The sequence below is a fragment of the Heterodontus francisci genome, chromosome 42 (genome assembly GCF_036365525.1).
Source record: "Heterodontus francisci isolate sHetFra1 chromosome 42, sHetFra1.hap1, whole genome shotgun sequence".
Taxonomy (NCBI): Eukaryota; Metazoa; Chordata; class Chondrichthyes; order Heterodontiformes; family Heterodontidae; genus Heterodontus; species Heterodontus francisci.
In genome coordinates, this window is record NC_090412.1 from 8651538 (window position 1) to 8669474 (window position 17937).

Consider the following 17937-nt stretch of genomic DNA (forward strand, 5'->3'; position numbering starts at 1 on the left):
TTTATCTCCCTTGCGCCATGAAACACACTGAGCTATCTTTATGTATATGAGCAGTGTATCAGAAATACAAGTGCTTGACACTGGGTGCTTAAAATGGACAGTTATTAAATTCCTCTGCTGTACAAGCCCTCACCTTGCTGAATCCAAGAGGAAAAAGTATTTTTTTTCTTGGACCTTTATTTCTTCATGTGAATGGTCTAACTTGACTTCACTGGACTTGGAAGAAACAGTTCTAAACATTGAGATTTGTAATATTGCCTTTGGAGCAGGATGATAAATGGCAATAGTGTGTGTTTTATTTAAGGAAAAACACATGTTAGCGCCTGCATTGTGGACAGATGCAAACAGCCGAGCAACAGTCAATCTCCAGCCTAGAAAAAAAAATATCTTAGTGTGACACAGCGACCAACCTTGGCAAGGATTGGAAATTTCACTTTGCAACCCAGCAGTAATGTGTCTTCTGACATTCTCCTTCTGGCCATGGGGAGGTGCACAGAAGACCTTCTCTTAGACCCCTGCCCATGATCTGTTTCCCTGTGGTGATATTACCCCTGTGCATTTGTTAAGCCCTCCCCACCTGTAGAAAATGCCAAGATTCTACCTCCTGCAGAGGCCCTAGATTTCACTATTGGATAGAATCTGCAGTACAGAAATGGGCCATTTGCCCAAATGGTTGATGCCAATGTTTAATTTTAATCATTCAGTTGCCTTGGCCCCAAGCTCTGAAATTCCCTCCCTAAAGCGCTCTATTTCACTTCCCTCCTTTAAGACACTCCTCAAAACTTACCTCTTTGACCAAACTTTCGGTCACCTGTCCTAATATCATCTTATGTGGCTCAGTGTCAATTATTTCTTTAGAATGCCCCTGTGAAGCACCTTGGGGCATTTTATTCTGTTAAAGATACCATATCAATGCAAGTTATGATGCTGTACGTGGACCTTCTCCCACATTTCTTCATCTCACCCAATCAGCACGACCTATTATTCTCTCCCTCATTTATCGAGCTTTCTCTTTAAATGCAGCCGTTTATAAAGTTGCAAACCCTGCTTGGACATATTCATGGAGGTTTCATCACATGACCTTCCGCCTTCAGCTGCCTCCCAGTAAAACGACCTTTTTTTCACCATCTTCAGTATTTTTATAAACTAACAAACAAAAACATTCAAAGAAAATGAATAAAGCGCTCTTTTTAAAAAAAAAATACTGCTATGATTTTCCTCCTGGGTTGCTTGCAACAGTGTTTGGAAGATTAATATTCAATTACTGGAAGCTCCAGAGCAATCTGGGAGTTACTGGCTGCCATATTTTGCAGTTGGTATTGTGGTGCTGTCCCATCACAAAACGTTGCTTTTCAGTATAAATTAACAGCAATCGCTAAATAGCATGAGATTTTAAAAAATTCATTTGTGGGATGTGGGCGTTGCTGGCCAGGCCAGCATTTATTGCCCATCCCTAATTGCCCTTGAACTGAGTGGCTTGCTAGGCCATTTCAAAGGGCATTTAAGAGTCAACCACATTGCTGTGGGTCTGGACTCACATGTAGGCCAGACCAGGTAAGGACGGCAGATTTCCGTCCCTAAATGACATAAGTGAACCAGATGGGTTTTTACAACAATTGACAATGGTTTCATGGTCACCATCAGACTAGCTTTTAATTCCAGATTTATTAATTGAATTCAAATTTCACCATCTGTCGGGTTGGGATATGAACCCCTGTCCCCAGAGTGTTAGCCTGGGCTCTGGATTACTAGTCCAGTGACATTACCATTATGCCAATGGCTCCCCAGTGAGATTGTGCATTCATCAGTTTTCTGTCAGTTTTGAGAAGCTTTTTTTGCCCTCGTTACTGTGGAGCCCTGATTGTCTTGTAACAAGTGCAGAAATTTGTTTCAAACAAGTAGTGAGGGTTTAAAGTACAGGTAGTCCTCTCTGTTGGTTACGGAATTGGCAAAAAGGTTTATCTCTGCTGTGAGAGGAGCAATTCTTTATGGAACCATAGAATGATGCGGCATGGATGGAGGCCATTCAGTCCATCATGCCTGTACTGGCTCTTTGAGAGAGCTATCCAATTCGTTCCACTCCCCTGCTCTTTCCCCATAGCCCTGCAAATTTTATTTCCAAGTATTTATCCAATTCTCTTGTGAATGATTATTGAATCATCTTCCAAAACCCTTTCTAGATCACAACAACTTGCTATATAAAGAGAAACGTTTCCTCATGTTGCCTCTGGTTCTTTTGCCAATTGCCTCAAACTTGTCCCCTCAGGTTACCGACCATTCTGCCCTGGAAACCCTTATTTACTTTATCAGAACGCTTCACAAATTTGAACACCTCCATCAAATATCCTCTTCTCTGCTTAAAGGAGAATTCAGTTAAGATAAAGATGCTTTGAAGGAGACGGCATTCCTAAAATGTTAATCGATGTCTTTTTGACAGACATCTGCATGTTTGTGTGGAAACAGGCTGAAGGAAAATATGTACCAGGCTCAGCTGTTGCAGTTTGGTATCTCTGTGTCTACTGAGATGTGAAGAATACTCACGTTTTATTTGCTTTATTGTTTCAATAGAAATGGATTTACATCAAAAAGGGTGTTTGGATGAATAAGCTCTAGCTATTAGTCTTTGAGTTCTGGTGTGAATGCACCAAGTTCCACAGTTACTCCAACCTTATTTTAGAATGTTCCAGCATAGGAAGAGGCCATTTGGCCCATCATGCTTGCTTATTCTCTATGCAACATATCCCCTGAGGCTGTGGACTGTTTACCAAGGAAAGGCAAAGTTAATTTTGCTCTAATGACCATAAGTTTGTAAAAAGGCAGCTTTCTGAAAAAGTTTCCAATTTTTATATAAATATGGTGTTCAGTGCCTTGTCGATATCTATTTTTTGTTTCAAGCTGAAAATTATTGCTTCAAGCCAATTCAAGGGATCCGAGCACATAATCTAGGCTGACACTCCCACTGAGGGAGTGCTGCACTGTCATAGGTGCTTGCTTTCAGATAAAACATTAAACCACCTCTCAGGTGGGTGTAAAAGACCCCACGGGACTGTTGCAGAGAAAAGCAGTGGGATTGTCCCTGGGGTCCTGGTCAATATTTATCCCTCAATCAACACCTTTTTGTTTTTAAAAAAAAACAGATTATCTGCTCATTATCACATTGCCGCTTGTGGGATCTTGCTGTGTGAAAATTGGCTGCCCGCATTTCCTACATTACAACAGTGGCTACACTTCAAAAAATGTGCTTCATTTCTTTTGAAGTGCTTTTGGCCATCCTGAGGTCATGACAGGCGCTATAGAAATGCAAGTCTTGTTGTCACTTCATTTGTAAGTAAATTTGCCTAAAGTGGTCTAATGAAGTGATATTTTCCATCTTTCAGATTGACTGGAGTGCTATTGTGAGCGTTTTCTGTATTCCTGGGGGTTGGAGTTAAGTGTTGGGCTTGGTTATGTTAATCCAAGGGAATAAAGGTGCTGTTTACATAAACTGTGTCATGGAAGTTTACACCAGGGATCGTCGACCTTAATAACAAGAAAAGCCACTTTTTAAATCTAGTCAAAACGTAATATATTAAGAGCCATAATGCTGTTACGCAAATGCCAATAATAAAGAACAAGACATTTATGGATTTCTTTGCAACACCTTTTTACTTCTTTCTTCTTTGGCCTCCTTATCTCGAGAGACAATGGGTAAGCGCCTGGATGTGGTCAGTGGTGTGTGGAGCAGCGCCTGGAGTGGCTATAAAGGCCAATTCTAGAGTGACAGGCTCTTCCACAGGTGCTGCAGAAAAATTTGTTTGTCGGGGCTGTTACACAGTTGGCTCTCCCCTTGCGCTTTTGTCTATTTTACTGCCAACTGCTAAGTCTCTTCGACTCGCCACACTTTAGCCCCGCCTTTATGACTGCCCGCCAGCTCTGGCGAACGCTGGCAACTGACTCCCACGACTTGTGATCAATGTCACAGGACTTCATGTCACGTTTGCAGACATCTTTGAAGCGGAGACATGGACGGCCGGTGGGTCTGATACCAGTGGCGAGCTCGCTGTACAATGTGTCTTGCGGGATCCTGCCATCTTCCATGCGGCTCACATGGCCAAGCCATCTCAAGCGCCGCTGACTCAGTAGTGTGTATAAGCTGGGGATGTTGGCCGCCTCGAGGACTTCTGCGTTGGAGATACGGTCCTGCCACCTTATACCAAGTATTCTCCGGAGGCAGCGAAGATGGAATGAATTGAGACATCGCTCTTGGCTGACATACGTTGTCCAGGCCTCGCTGCCATAGAGCAAGGTACTGAGGACACAGACTTGATACACTCGGACTTTTGTGTTCCGTGTCAGTGCGCCATTTTCCCACACTCTCTTGGTCAGTCTGGACATAGCAGTGGAAGCCTTTCCCATGCGCTTGTTGATTTCTGCATCTAGAGAAAGGTTACTGGTGATAGTTGAGCCTAGGTAGGTGAACTCTTGAACCACTTCCAGAGCGTGGTCGCCAATATTGATGGATGGAGCATTTCTGACGTCCTGCCCCATGATGTTCGTTTTCTTGAGGCTGATGGTTAGGCCAAATTCATTACAGGCAGCCGCAAACCTGTCGATGAGACTCTGCAGGCACTCTTCAGTGTGAGATGTTAAAGCAGCATCGTCAGCAAAGAGGAGTTCCCTGATGAGGACTTTCCGTACTTTGGACTTCGCTCTTAGACGGGCAAGGTTGAACAACCTGCCCCCTGATACTGTGTGGAGGAAAATTCCTTCTTCAAAGGATTTGAACGCACATGAAAGCAGCAGGGAGAAGAAAATCCCAAAAAGTGTGGGTGCGAGAACACAGCCCTGTTTCACACCACTCAGGATAGGAAAGGGCTCTGATGAGGAGCCACCATGTTGAATTGTGCCTTTCATATTGTCATCGAATGAGGTGATGATACTTAGTAGCTTTGGTGGTCATCCAATCTTTTCTAGTAGTCTGAAGATGCTTTTTACAGATGCTCATAAATGTACATGTATTAATATCAATTAAAGAGGGCATTTAATTATCAAAAATATTTTAATGGTGTGTACAAAAAAGTTGCTACAAAGTCATTTACGGCACAGAAGGAGGCTATTTGGCCCATCGGGTCCATGCTGGGTCTCCACGGAACAATCCAGTCTGTCTCAAGCACCTTAGCCCTGCAAGTCTCTCAATCCAACTTCCTCTTGAAGTCATTGATCGTCTCCACTTCCACCACCCTTGTGGGCAGTGAGTTCCAGGTCATTTCCACCTGCTGCATACTTTCTCATAAGTATAATGTTTAAAAAAATGAGACAAGCCATTTACTTACCATGCAGCAAAGCACAACCTCTCTGAACAACTCATGTGATTGGCTAGCGTGTGATAAATAAGCCATTGGTGATGGCGCATGACATCATTTTGCTTGGCAAAACAGTGCAACTGTATCTCATAACTTTTGGGTCCAAGCAAGTTTCGGATAGAATTTCGTAGTTTTGAATTTCACATGTTCTAGCTGTGTTATCTGTTTAAAATATTCATCGCCAAGGAGATTTATTTTTAGATGTTTGATATTCTTTTAAAATTAGAAACACATTTAGATAACTATTTTCTAAAAAGTGATAGAGAATAAAATGGGTTCAGTCCATCAAGGTTGGAAGCCGCACATGAGTCCTTAGCGAGCCTCATTCAGCTCGGAGCCACAGGTTGCCGACCCCTCTTTTAGACGAAAGAGTGTGGGGTGGAGGCGACAATCTTAAACTGTGACCCTCCCGTGACTCCCTCTGAGTATATTTCATTCAGGGAAACAAAATGGGCGCAACACAAATAGAAAATGCTGGAAATATTCAGCAGGTCAAGCAGCATCCGTGGAGAGAAAAACAGTTAACCAATGACCTTTCATCAGAACTGGCAAAGGTTAGAAATGTAATAAGTTTTGAGCAAAAGGGAAGACCTGTGATAGGGTGGTGGGCAGGAGACATTAAATGACAAAAGGTTTCATGGTACAAAGCCAAGTAAAGAAACAAAAGATGTTTCTGGATGAGGTGTAGAATGCAGGATTGCAGCCATCCAAACATATAGTGAAGAGATGAACGAAAGGATGCAGGGGTTATGATCTTAAATTGTTGGACTCGATGTTGAATCCGGAAGGGTGTAAAGTGGCCTGTCGAAAGATGAAGTGCTGTTCCTTGAACAAAATGGATTCTTTGCTGAACCAGACTGGGCTTTATTGCAGTCTTAATTTTGAAGGCTGCATCATAATCTGTTGTGGGTTATACATCGTTTTATTATGTGGATGGTGTAAGATTTTGAGCGGAGGTACAGTCTTGCAATGGAAGGTGCATTTCATAAATTAGTTAATTAAAAAGAAATTGGGTCACCAGCCAGTGAAGCTTGAGTTTTGTTTTTATGTACAGTCGCTTTTTAAACTTTTGCGTTTACACTCTTTGTGCCAATCTTAGCTGTACTCAGCAGTCTTCGGCATGCAAGCCTGAAATTTCATTGGCTGAAAGCCAGGGCTTTGTGTATGCTTCAGTCTGTCAGGAATTCCTGGTTCAACTGCTTTTATGATGCCTTACTGCATTCAAAGAATTGCAAAACTATAGTCCTCTAACTTATTAATGGGAGTCAACAAGATTAATCCTCAGTAGGTGTTAACCGTGACTCTTTGGGTAGCACCCTCGCCTTTGAGTCAGAAGGCTGTGGGTTCAAGTCCCACACCAGGATTTGAGCACAAAAATCAAGGCTGACACTCCAGTGTAGTACTGAGGGAATGCTGCTCTGTTGGGGTTGCTGTCTTTTGGATGAGACATTAAACTGAAGCCCTGTCTACCATCTCAGGTGGATGTAAAAGATCCCATGGCACCATTTTGAAGAAGAGCTGGAGAGTTCTCCCCAGTGGTCCTGGCCAATATTCATCCCTCAATCAACATAAGAAAAACAGACAATCTGGTTGTCATCATATTTCTGTTTGTCGGAGCTTGCTGTGTGCAAATTGGCTGCTGTGTTACCTGCATTACAACAGTGACTACACTTCCAAATACTTCATTGGCTGTAAAGCATTTTGGGTCATCCTAAAGTCACAAAAGACGATTTGGAAATGCAAGTCTTTTTTTCTCATCACTGATTGGTATAGGAAAAATGCAACTGCCAACTCATCGCCACAGAAGTATCGACCAATGGCCTTTTTGTCATTCTGTTTTCTTTTTTACATTTCACCCAGTTTTTTTGAGTGAATTTGATCTATTTCGTGTGTTTTTGTTGTGTTTTATGTGGAGCTGTTTTGCTGTGTAATGCAATAAACAGGCCACTGGGTTCAATGTTGAGTTACCCTACTAGTTCGGTGAACTAATCTGATATTTAACCACCTCACAGAAGAACGGGAGGCAGCCACTCAACCCCTTGAGCCTGTTCCATCATTCAATTAGATCATAGCTGATCTGTATCTTAACTCCATCTACCTGCCTTTGTTCTCTTACCCTTAATACCCTTGCCTAACAAAGGTTTAGCAATCTAATTTGAAATTTTCAATTGACTCCCTGACTGAACAGCTTTTTCGTGGAGAGCGTTCCAGATTTCCACTACTCTTTGTATGAAGGAGTGCTTCCTGACATTGTCCCTGAACGACCTGGCTCTAATTTTAAGGCTATGTCCCTTTGTTCTGGATTCTCACCCACAAGAGGAAGTAGTTCTTCTCTGCCTACCCTACCAAATCCTTCAATCATCTTAAACACCTCAATTAGATCACTCTTGTCTTCAATAGTTAAGGGAATCTCCCTGTGGCTCTCTTCAGTTTGACAGTGGGAGTCTAGCCTGAAGATTTGAGGGAAGATTGCCATTTAGACATCACAAGGTGATCACAAAGCAGAGCAAAGGTCGATCAAAATGTGTTGCTGTAATGTTGCTGCTGGGCATGTAGTCTCTGGAGAAATTGGTTCACTCGAGGGCAAACCTAGCAGGATTGTAAAACCTGTGCACAGGATAGTGTGCGCGCTTATTTTTAATCCCCAAACGATTACACCAATTTTTAGCCTAATGTGTATTTATGGTAATGTCCATTTTTAAAAAACTTTCTATTAAAAAGGTAACTACAGTTCATTTTTAGGAAAGTTATTCAAAAAAAAAATTGTTTCACATTATGACTTGTTATTTGTGTGAATCTGTGCCAATCATTAGCACAGCTCTTAGCGTTGTCTTTGCCTTGCAGTAGATGTTGGAGAATTTTTGCAGACATTTCCTGTTCTGACCTGATCCAAGCAAGAATAGTTTGAACAGGAAGTGTTGCTGAATTACCACAGAACGTTGAAGTGTTGTGTTTTGTGTCCTATTTTGACATCCTCTGTTTAACAAATTATGCAAGTTGCGCTCAAGTCAAGATTTTCCTCATTTCTTCCTATACATATCAAGGCAGTATATGGGCTGGGGAAACTGTGGCATGCAATCCTTTCATAGTTACAACAGTAAAGACTGCTCCAAGTTGAGACTGGGTTGTTTGTAGGAATGGTTCTTTTGCGATTCAGTCAAATATTCTCAATTCCTCAAAATTTGAAGATCTGGTTCTCAAACCTGTTGCTCCTGGAACAGTTTTCTTCTATGAATACGAGATTCACATTGCAATAAAACTTTGTCTTATTATCTCAATGATAAAAATAAAAAAGAACATTTATACGCAACCTCGTGAGGACCAAGGGTGCTTTGCATCCAGTGAAGAGCACTTGAAGTGTTCTGATGAAAGGTCATCGACCTGAAACATTAACTCTGTTTCCCTTTCCACTGATGCTGCCAGACCTGCTGAGTATTTCGAATATTTGCTGCTTTTATTTCACTTAGTGTTGCAATGAAGCAGTGCTCTGACTTTCAGAGGCCTTCAGGAAGGATCTAATTTTGGATTTCTCAATTATTGCAGGCAGCCGTCTGGGGTTTTCATAACGTATCTGACATAGTGACCTATCACTGGGCCACTTGGCAGGCTGCAGGATTTGTGGCCAACGCTACCTGTTTCTCAAAGGGCTAGCAGCATGATTTGGGATGTTTTAAAGGCACTACCTAAATGCAAGTGGTTTTTGTTTGTTTCTTGTGGTACTATTGCCCAAGTGGTTAAGACTGTTACAGTTAAACTTGTGCCATTGGTTCCTGAAGTGTTGATCAATCCAAGCCAGCTATTCTTTTAAGCTTGGTGGCCTTGAGGAAAGAGTTGCAAGTGAATTGCCCAGGCAATCTCCCAGAATATCTGTTACCTGGGAAATACATCAACTTTAGTTGGAGTGTAGCCATGTCCTGTCACACATTACTACATCAACAGGCTTGAGTTGCAACTGGTATGTTTAGCCAGCTCAACAAACATGATGGGTAATTGGCAGAACTCTAGTCTGACAATCCCACAGAGGTGGTAGGAGGGAAAACTCAGTCCTGCTGGCCATAGAATGGCAGAATACCCCCTTGGTAGTGACATAAGAGAATAAGAAATAGGAGCAAGAGTAGGCCATTCAGCCCCTCGAGCCTGCTCCGCCATTCAATAAGATCATGTCTGATCTACTGCCTCAACTCCACTTTCTCACCCTATTCCCATATCCTTTGATTCCCTTCGTGCTCTAGAATCAGTCGATCTCAGTTTTGAATATGCTGAACAACTGAGCAGCTACAGCTCTCCGGGATAGAGAATTCCAGAGATTAACAACCCTCCAAATGGAAACATTTCTCCTCATCTCCGTCTTAATGGACTGCCCCCTTCTCCTGAGACTGTGAACCCCTAGTTTTAGACTCTCCATCCAGGGGAAACATCTACCCTGTCAACCCCTTTTAAAAAAATATTTCAGTGAGATCAGCTCCCATTCTTCTAAACTCCAGAGACTATAGCCTACTCAATTGACAGAACCTCACCAATCGGCCATTAAAAATACACCATCAAGAGGATGCCCCCCATCTTGTACCCCTTGTGAATTTTGACAACTGAGGTTACCTCGTGGAAGAACTCCAGAATGATTTCCCTCGATAGTCAAGGCAGCCTGTCGGTCTCTGGAAGGGAGTGCTTTGTATATTGATATCCTCTTTCTGAGGATAGTTAGCTCCAATCAGGTGGTAACCATGGTGACTCCTTACTGGCCAAGGCAAAAAGCAGCCTTCTGGACCTTTTGGAGTGTTGACCAGTCTGCACCAGTTCCCCGCAGGCAGAACCTGCTATTGCTAATGAAGACTGAGAAACATCATGAACCTCCTCAGAGCCGCCATTTGTTTGCTTGGCTGTTCAAAGATTAGGCCTATCACCCTTCCCACCCTCTTGTGGACATTTTTGACATCCGTAATAAGTCTCATTGGATCACACGATTGGAAATAGCTCTTCACATGCAAATTCTAAACTTAAGGCAACTTGTCTATTTTGAAATTGATGTTTAAATTGTGAGTTATTCTTACTTATACAGCAACTTGCATTTATATAGTGCCTTTAACATAGTAAAACATCCCAAAGAGCTTCACAGACGCGGTTATCAAACAAAATTTGGCCCCAATTGCATGACGAAGTATTAGGACAGGTGACTAAAAGCCTGGTCAAAGAGGTAGATTTTAAGGAATGTCTGAAAGATTTCTTATTGAAAACAGAAAATGCTGCAAACACTCAGCAGTATCTGTGGAGAGAGACACAGTGTTAACGTTTCAGATCGATGACCTTTCATCAGAATTGGCTATTCAATTCCGATAGCAGTTTAGATAAAGCCGCGAGTTGTTGCATTAAAAAGACACACTGGTGTTTGTTTAGTGCTTTATCATGTTTTTGCTTCAAGTACAGTGAATTCCTTTGAAGCGCAATGACTGTTTTAATTCATGCAAATGCAGTGGCCACTTTGCCGACAACAAGATGTCTGAAGCAACAGTGGAACGGGTGATCAATCTGTTTTTGGTGGTGGTTGAGTGATGAATATTGGTTAGGCCATCGGGAGACCTCCCTGTTCTTCTATTGTAAAACCCATCAGTGCAGAGTAATGAAATTTCTATGAACCATGATAGTACTCTTGACAAGTTTTTCAAGACTGGATTTGGGGGCGGGGTGGTTATTCCCTCCCTTTTAATGGTTCAGCAATCCAAGCTAACTAGTTTTGCCTCCTTTCTCTGTTGATGACCTTGCATGTGTTAGGATGTGAATGAAATGAGGTAGATTCTAGATTAGATTAGAGATACAGCACTGAAACCGGCCCTTCGGCCCACCGAGTCTGTGCCGAACATCAACCACCCATTTATCCTAATCCTACACTAATCCCATATTTCCCTACCACCTACCTATACTAGTGACAATTTATAATGGCCAATTTACCTATCAACCTGCAAGTCTTTTGGCTTGTGGGAGGAAACCGGAGCACCCGGAGAAAACCCACGCAGACACAGGGAGAACTTGCAAACTCCACACAGGCAGTACCCGGAATCGAACCCGGGTCCCTGGAGCTGTGAGGCTGCGGTGCTAACCACTGCGCCACTGTGCTGCCTAGATGCAGTTAACTTGGGAATGTAAGCAATGACACCACTGAGGGGAGTGTCTGCTCTCTCTGATGTCAAAGGATGTTGACAAATGGCATAAGCACATTTGGCTGTGAGGAATTTCTTTTCTCCAAGGTAGATATTTCCAGTCTCTCCATGTAGCTCAACGATCAAAATTAAGGTAACAAAGTAGAATCTATGCGGGGGCAATGCCAATACTTTGTCAATGTCCATGGTTACTTTCAGAAATTTTGCTCCACCTTGTTTGATAGAGTGCTAGAGTTATACAGCACAGAAACAGGCCCTTCGGCTCACCGTGTCCACACTGGCCATCAAGCCTATCTATTCTAATCCCATTTTCCAGCACTTGCCTTGTAGCCTTGTATGCTATGGCGTTTCAAGTGTTCATCTAAATATTTCTTAAATGTTCTGGGGGTTCCTGCCTCTACCACCCCTTCAGGCAGTGTGTTCCAGATTCCAACCACTCTCTGGGTGAAATATTTTTTATCAAATCCCCTCTAAACCTCCTGCCCCTTACCTTAAATCTATGCCCCCTGGTTATTGACACCTCCGCTAAGGGAAAAAGTTTCTTCCTATCTACCCTATCTCTGCCCCTCATAATTTTGTATACCTCAATCAGGTCCCCCCTCAGCCTTCTCTGCTCTAAGGAAAACAACCCTAGCCTATCCAGTCTCTCTTCATAGCTGAAATGCTCCAGCCCAGGCAACATTCTGGTGAATCTCCTCTGCACCCTCTCCAGTGCCATCACATCCTTCCTATAGTGTGGCGACCAGAACTGTACACAGTACTCCAGCTGCAGCCTAACTAGCATTTTTATACAGCTCCATCATAACCTCCCTGCTCTTATATTATACGCCTCGGCTAATAAAGGCAAGTATCCCATATGCCGTCCTAACCACCTTTATCTACCTGTGCTGCTGCCTTCAGTGATCTATGGACAAGTACACCAAGGTCCCTCTGACCCTCTGTACTTCCTATGGTCCTACCATACATTGTATATTCCCTTGCCTTGTTAGTCCTCCCAAAATGCATCACCTTACACTTCTCAGGATTAAATTCTATTTCCACTGCTCTGCCCATCTATATCGTCCTGTAATCTAAGGCTTTCCTCCTCACTATTTACGACACCACCAATTTTCGTGTCATCTGCGAACTTATTGATCAGACCTCCTATATTCACGTCTAAATCATTAATGTACACTTTTTTATTGCATCAAACATTGCGCCGATAGTTTGAGCAAGCTTTTCACCAAGGGTGGGACCCGCCATTCGTGGTTAATTAAAACAGTTAAAGATGGTATCAAACTTAAAGAAAAAGCCTATTATTGTGCAAAGATGAGAGGCAGGTCAGAAGATTGGACAGAATATAAAAAAACGGCAAAGAAGGACTAAAATATTGATAAGGAAGGTAAAATTAGAGTACGAGAGAAAGCTAGCTAGAAATATAAAGACAGATAGTAAGAGTTTCTGTAGATATTTAAAAAAGAAAAGTTAACAAAGTGAGCATTGGTCCCATATAATAAGTGATTCTGGGGGAATTAATAATGGATTATAAGGAGATGGTAGATGAATTGAACAGATATTTTGCATTTGTCTTCACTATTGAGGATATAAGTAACATCCCAGTATTAGCTGTAAGTCAGGAACTGGAAGGGAGGGAGGAACTCAAGAAAATTACAATCACCGGGGAAGTGGTAGTGAACAAATTGTTGCAGCTGTGGGCTGACAAGTCTCCAGGTCGTGATGGACTTCATCCTAGGGTGTTAAAAGAAGTGGCTAGTGAGATAGTTGATGCGTTAGTTTTAATTTTCAAAAATTCCCTAGATTCGGGGAAGGTTCCTTGGAAAATAGCGAATGTAACTTCTTTATTCAAAGGGGGAGGGAGACCGAAAGCAGGAAACTACAGGCCAGTTAGCTTAACATTTGTCTTAGGGAGAATGTTAGAAGCTATTATTAAAGATGTTATAGCAGGGCACTTAGAAAAATTCAAGGTAATCAGGCAGAGTCAACATGGTTTTGTGAAAGGGAAATAATGTTTAACCAACTTATTGGAGTTCTTTGAGGGAGTTACATGTGCTGTGGATAAAGGGGAACCGGTGGATGTACTGTACTTAGATTTCCAGAAGGCATTTGCTAAGGTGCCACATCAAAGGTTATTGCAGAAAATAAAAGGTCATGGTGTTGGGGGTAACATATTGGCATGGAGAGAAGATTGGCTAGCTAACAGGAAACCGAGATTAGGCATAAATGGGTCATTTTCTGGTTGGCAAGATGTAACAAGTGGTGTGCCACAGGGATGAGTGCTGGGCTCTCAACTTTTTACAGTTTATATAAATGACTTAGATGAAGGGACTGAAGGTATGGCTGCTAAATTTGCTGATGACACAGAGATAGGTAGGAAAGTAACTTGTGAAGAGGACATAAGGAGGCTACAAAGGGATATTGATAGATTAAATGAGTGGGCAAAGACCTAGCAAATGGAGCATAATGTGGGAAAGAGTGAAATTGTGTACTTTGGCAGGAAGAATAAAAAAGAAACATATTATCTAAATGGTGAGAGATTGCAGAGCTCTGAGATGCAGAGGGATCTGGGTGTCCTAGTACATGAATCGCAAAAGGTTAGTATGCAGGTACAACACATAATTAGGAAAGCTAATAGAATGTTATCATTTATCGCGAGGGGAGTTGTAGTACAAAAGTAGGGAGGTTATGCTTCAGTTGTACAGGGTATTGGTGAGACCACACCTGGAGTACTGTGTATAGAACTGGTCTCCTTACTTAAAGAAGGATGTAAATGCATTGGAGGCAGTATAGAGAAGCTTTACTAGACTGATAGCTGGAATGGGTGGGCTGTCTTACGAGGAAAGGTTGGACAGACGAGGCTTGTATCCTCTGGAATTTAGAAGAGTAAGAGGTGACTTGATTGAAACATACAGGATCCTGAGGGGTCTTGACAGGGTGGATGTGGAAAGGATGTTTCCCCTTGTGGAAGAATCTCGAACTAGGGGTCACTATTTAAAAATAAGGGGTCGCACATTTAAGACAGAGATGAGGAGAATTTTTTCTCTCAGAGGGTTGTGAGTCTTTGGAACTCTCTTCCTCAAAAGGCAGTGGGAGCAGAGTCTTTGAATATTTTTAAGGCAGAGGTAGATAGATTCTTGATAAGCAAGTGGGTGGAAGGTTATCGGGGGTAGGTGGAAATGTGGAGTAATCAGTTCAGCCATGAACTTATTGAATGGCGGAGAAGGGTTGAGTGACCTACTCCTGCTCCTAATTTGTATTTATGTATGTAAGTATCTCCCAGATTTATCCCCTTTCTTGTGTTGTATCCTGGCTAATATGGTTTCGCACATATTCTCATTGTTCTACTATCCCAGCCTCCCTATTTGTCTGCGTTAAACAACATCTGCCACAAGCCATCCCAATTGCAGATTTGTGTACGTGCTATCTTATTTTGTTCGCTGCCACACAGTCCAGTAGTAGGGTATTATTTCTGCTTTGTAGATGTTTGCAGAACCCCAGGTTATTCTGTGGCTTGCACAGAACAACTAGACAACCTTCACACTTATTAACTTCTGATGGCATCCATAAGGCAAGGTAAATCAATAACTCAGTGGCAGACTGCAAAGTGGATGGTTGACTGCATCCTACATTCTGAGAAGAAACCCAAGGGGCAGATTAAGGGATTTTTCACCTGTTCCATGGGTGCTTCCTGGGCATCTCTCCAAATCTAATTGATGGCATATGGCAGGCCATCACATGCAGCAATCCTGATACATTTCTTACGGATTTGCTGTCTAGATTTAACTGCAGAACGTGACGACTCCTGTTGACAGCTTGACCCTGGCAGCTGGTGTCATGCTGCTGAAGCAAGGGTGTCATCATCCTGGGTTTTTTCTCGTCCATTCCCGCAGACTTTGCAAGGGTGTGGTTTCTTGGAGTTAGTGGCAAGTTTGATTGTAGCTTTAGGTGAAAATAAACTGACGCTGGCTCTGAGGTTTTATCTGCCATGGCAGTAAGATACCACGTGGCATATGAAATTGTGCCTATTCCACATCATGACTTTTTCAAGTGCGTGCTCAGTTTCTGGAGAAACCGTGCTCTATAAGCAAGTCTGTGTTCCTAATGTCCAGCAACACTTGATAGTTCAAGAGTGAAAAGAACCCTACTGGTAATCTATATTCTTCAGGTGTTTACACACGATGGCATATTGTTATTTGCCTCCTAGGCATTTGTAGGAGAAAATTATTGACATTTTGTGTTTTGTGGTTTGGTTGCTCCTGCACTGGGAGGAATCTGCAGAATTGGTGGTTCTGTAGGATGGTCTCATTATCCTTGTCTGAATTTGGATTTACTGCTGCTATTCAATTGCTTCCTTGTCTGGAATGTGGCTTGGGATGTTGGACAGAGGTCATTCAATAACTTGGAATGTACACCCGATAGGGGAAAAATGCCTTTTCACTGATCGATTTATAATTCAAAGTTGGTGATAGAAATTTTGAGAATATTTGTCTTTGGAACAGGCAGCATTTCATTGTGCATTCAGTATATGTCCCGAGTGTAGTGAAGAGATGATTCCGCTTGTGCGGACGTCCAAACCTAGGGGCCATAAATATTAGATAGTTGCTAATAAATCCAATGAGGAATTCAGTATAACCTCCTTTCACCAGACAGTGGTGAGAATGTGGAACTTGCTACCACATGGAGTAGTACAGGCGATTAGAGGAAGTACATTTAAGGAGAAATTAGATTAAGTACATAAGAGAGAAAGGATTGGAAGGATATGCTGATAGGGCTAGATGAAACAGCTTGGGAGGAGGCTTGTGTGCACCTATTGGGCCCCAAGGCCTGTTTCTGTGCTGTAAATTCTATGTAATTCTGTGCCATGTATTTCCGATCAGTTCCTTAGTTCCCTATGTTGCAGTTGTTGTAACTTAACTATACGTCTCTCAACTTGTTCTCAGATTATACTCGTGTCTGGCTAATGGCAGTGCCGATGAATTCCAACGAGGGGAGCAACTTTTCAGAGTGCGGGCAGTCAAAGATCCACTGCAGATAGGTAAGCTGTTGATTTTAAAAACTTCATTCCCCGTACAATTATCTTGTCAAATGTCGTATCTCGTAATAAACTGTTCCCGCTTAACAAACCTACAAAGTGTTTGGAAAGTAGGTAACTGTGACGGGTTAAGTAAGATCGTACTGGAGAGGGTGCAGAGGAGATTTGCAAGAATATTGCCAGGACTGGAGAGTTTTAACCATGAGGAAAGATTGAATACAGTGGGGTTATTTTCCTTGGAACAGAAGAAGCTGAGGGGAGGTTTACTTGAGGTGTATAAAATTGAGGGGCCTAGATAGAGTTTTTTATTCGTTCGTGGGATGTGGACGTCACTGGCTATGCAAGCATTTATTGCCCATCCCTAATTGCCCTTGAGAAGGTGGTGGTGAGCTGCCTTCGTGAACCGCTGCAGTCCATGGGAGGTAGGTACACCCACAGTGCTGTTAGGAAGGGAGTTCCAGGATTTTGACCCAGTGGCAGTGAAGGAACAGCGATATAGTTCCAAGTCAGGATGGTGTGTGATCTTGCAGGTGGTGATGTTCCCATGCATCTGCTGCTCTTGTCCTTCGAGGTGGTAGAGATCGCGGGTTTGGAAGTGCTGTCTAAGGAACCTTGGTGTGTTGCTGCAGTGCATCTTGTAGATGGTACACACTGCTGCCACTGTACGTCGATGGTGGAGGGAGTGAATGTTTGTGGATGGTGTGCCAATCAAGCGGACTGCTTTGTTCTAGATGGTGTCGAGCTTCTTGAGTGTTGTTGGAGCTGCACCCATCCAGGCAAGTGGAAAGTTTTCCATCACACTCCTGACTTGTGCCTTGTGGGTGGTGGACAGACTTTGGGGAGTCAGGAGGTGAGTTACTCGCCGCAAGATTCCTAGCCTCTGACCTGCTCTTGTAGCCACGGTATTTATATGGCTACTCCAGTTTAGTTTCTGGTCAATGGTAGCCCCTAGGATGTTGATAGTGGGGGATTCAGTGATGGTAATGCCGTTGAATGTGAAGGGGAGATGGTTAGATTCTCTCCTGTTGGAGATGGTCATTGCCCGGCACTTATGTGGCGCGAATGTTACTTGTCACTTATCAGCCCAAGCCTGGATATTGTCCAGGTCTTGCTGCATTTTTACACTGACTGCTTCAGTATTTGAGGAGTCGCGAATGGTGCTGAACATTGTGCAATCATCAGCAAACATCCCCACTTCTGACCTTATGATTGAAGGAAGGTCATTGATGAAGCAGCTGAAAATGGTTGGGCCTAGGACACTACCCTGAGGAACTCCTGCAGTGATGTCTTGGAGCTCAGATGATTGACCTCCAACAACCACAGCCATCTTCCTTTGCGCTAGGTATGACTCCAGCCAGCGGAGGGTTTTCCCCCGATTCCCATTGACTCCAGGTTTGCTAGGGCTCCTTGATGC

The 17937-nt window shown here is 42.9% G+C and overlaps 1 protein-coding gene across 3 annotated transcripts in view; it reads left to right on the forward strand.

Moving 5' to 3' along the window:
• Positions 1-17937, forward strand: part of zswim8 (zinc finger, SWIM-type containing 8) — a 158163-nt gene that overhangs the window by 41443 nt on the left and 98783 nt on the right. For all 3 annotated transcript variants that reach the window (XM_068020508.1, XM_068020509.1, XM_068020507.1), the window contains one exon: positions 16432-16526. In XM_068020508.1, coding sequence (XP_067876609.1) covers positions 16432-16526 — 95 coding nt within the window. The remainder of the gene's footprint in view (positions 1-16431; positions 16527-17937) is intronic.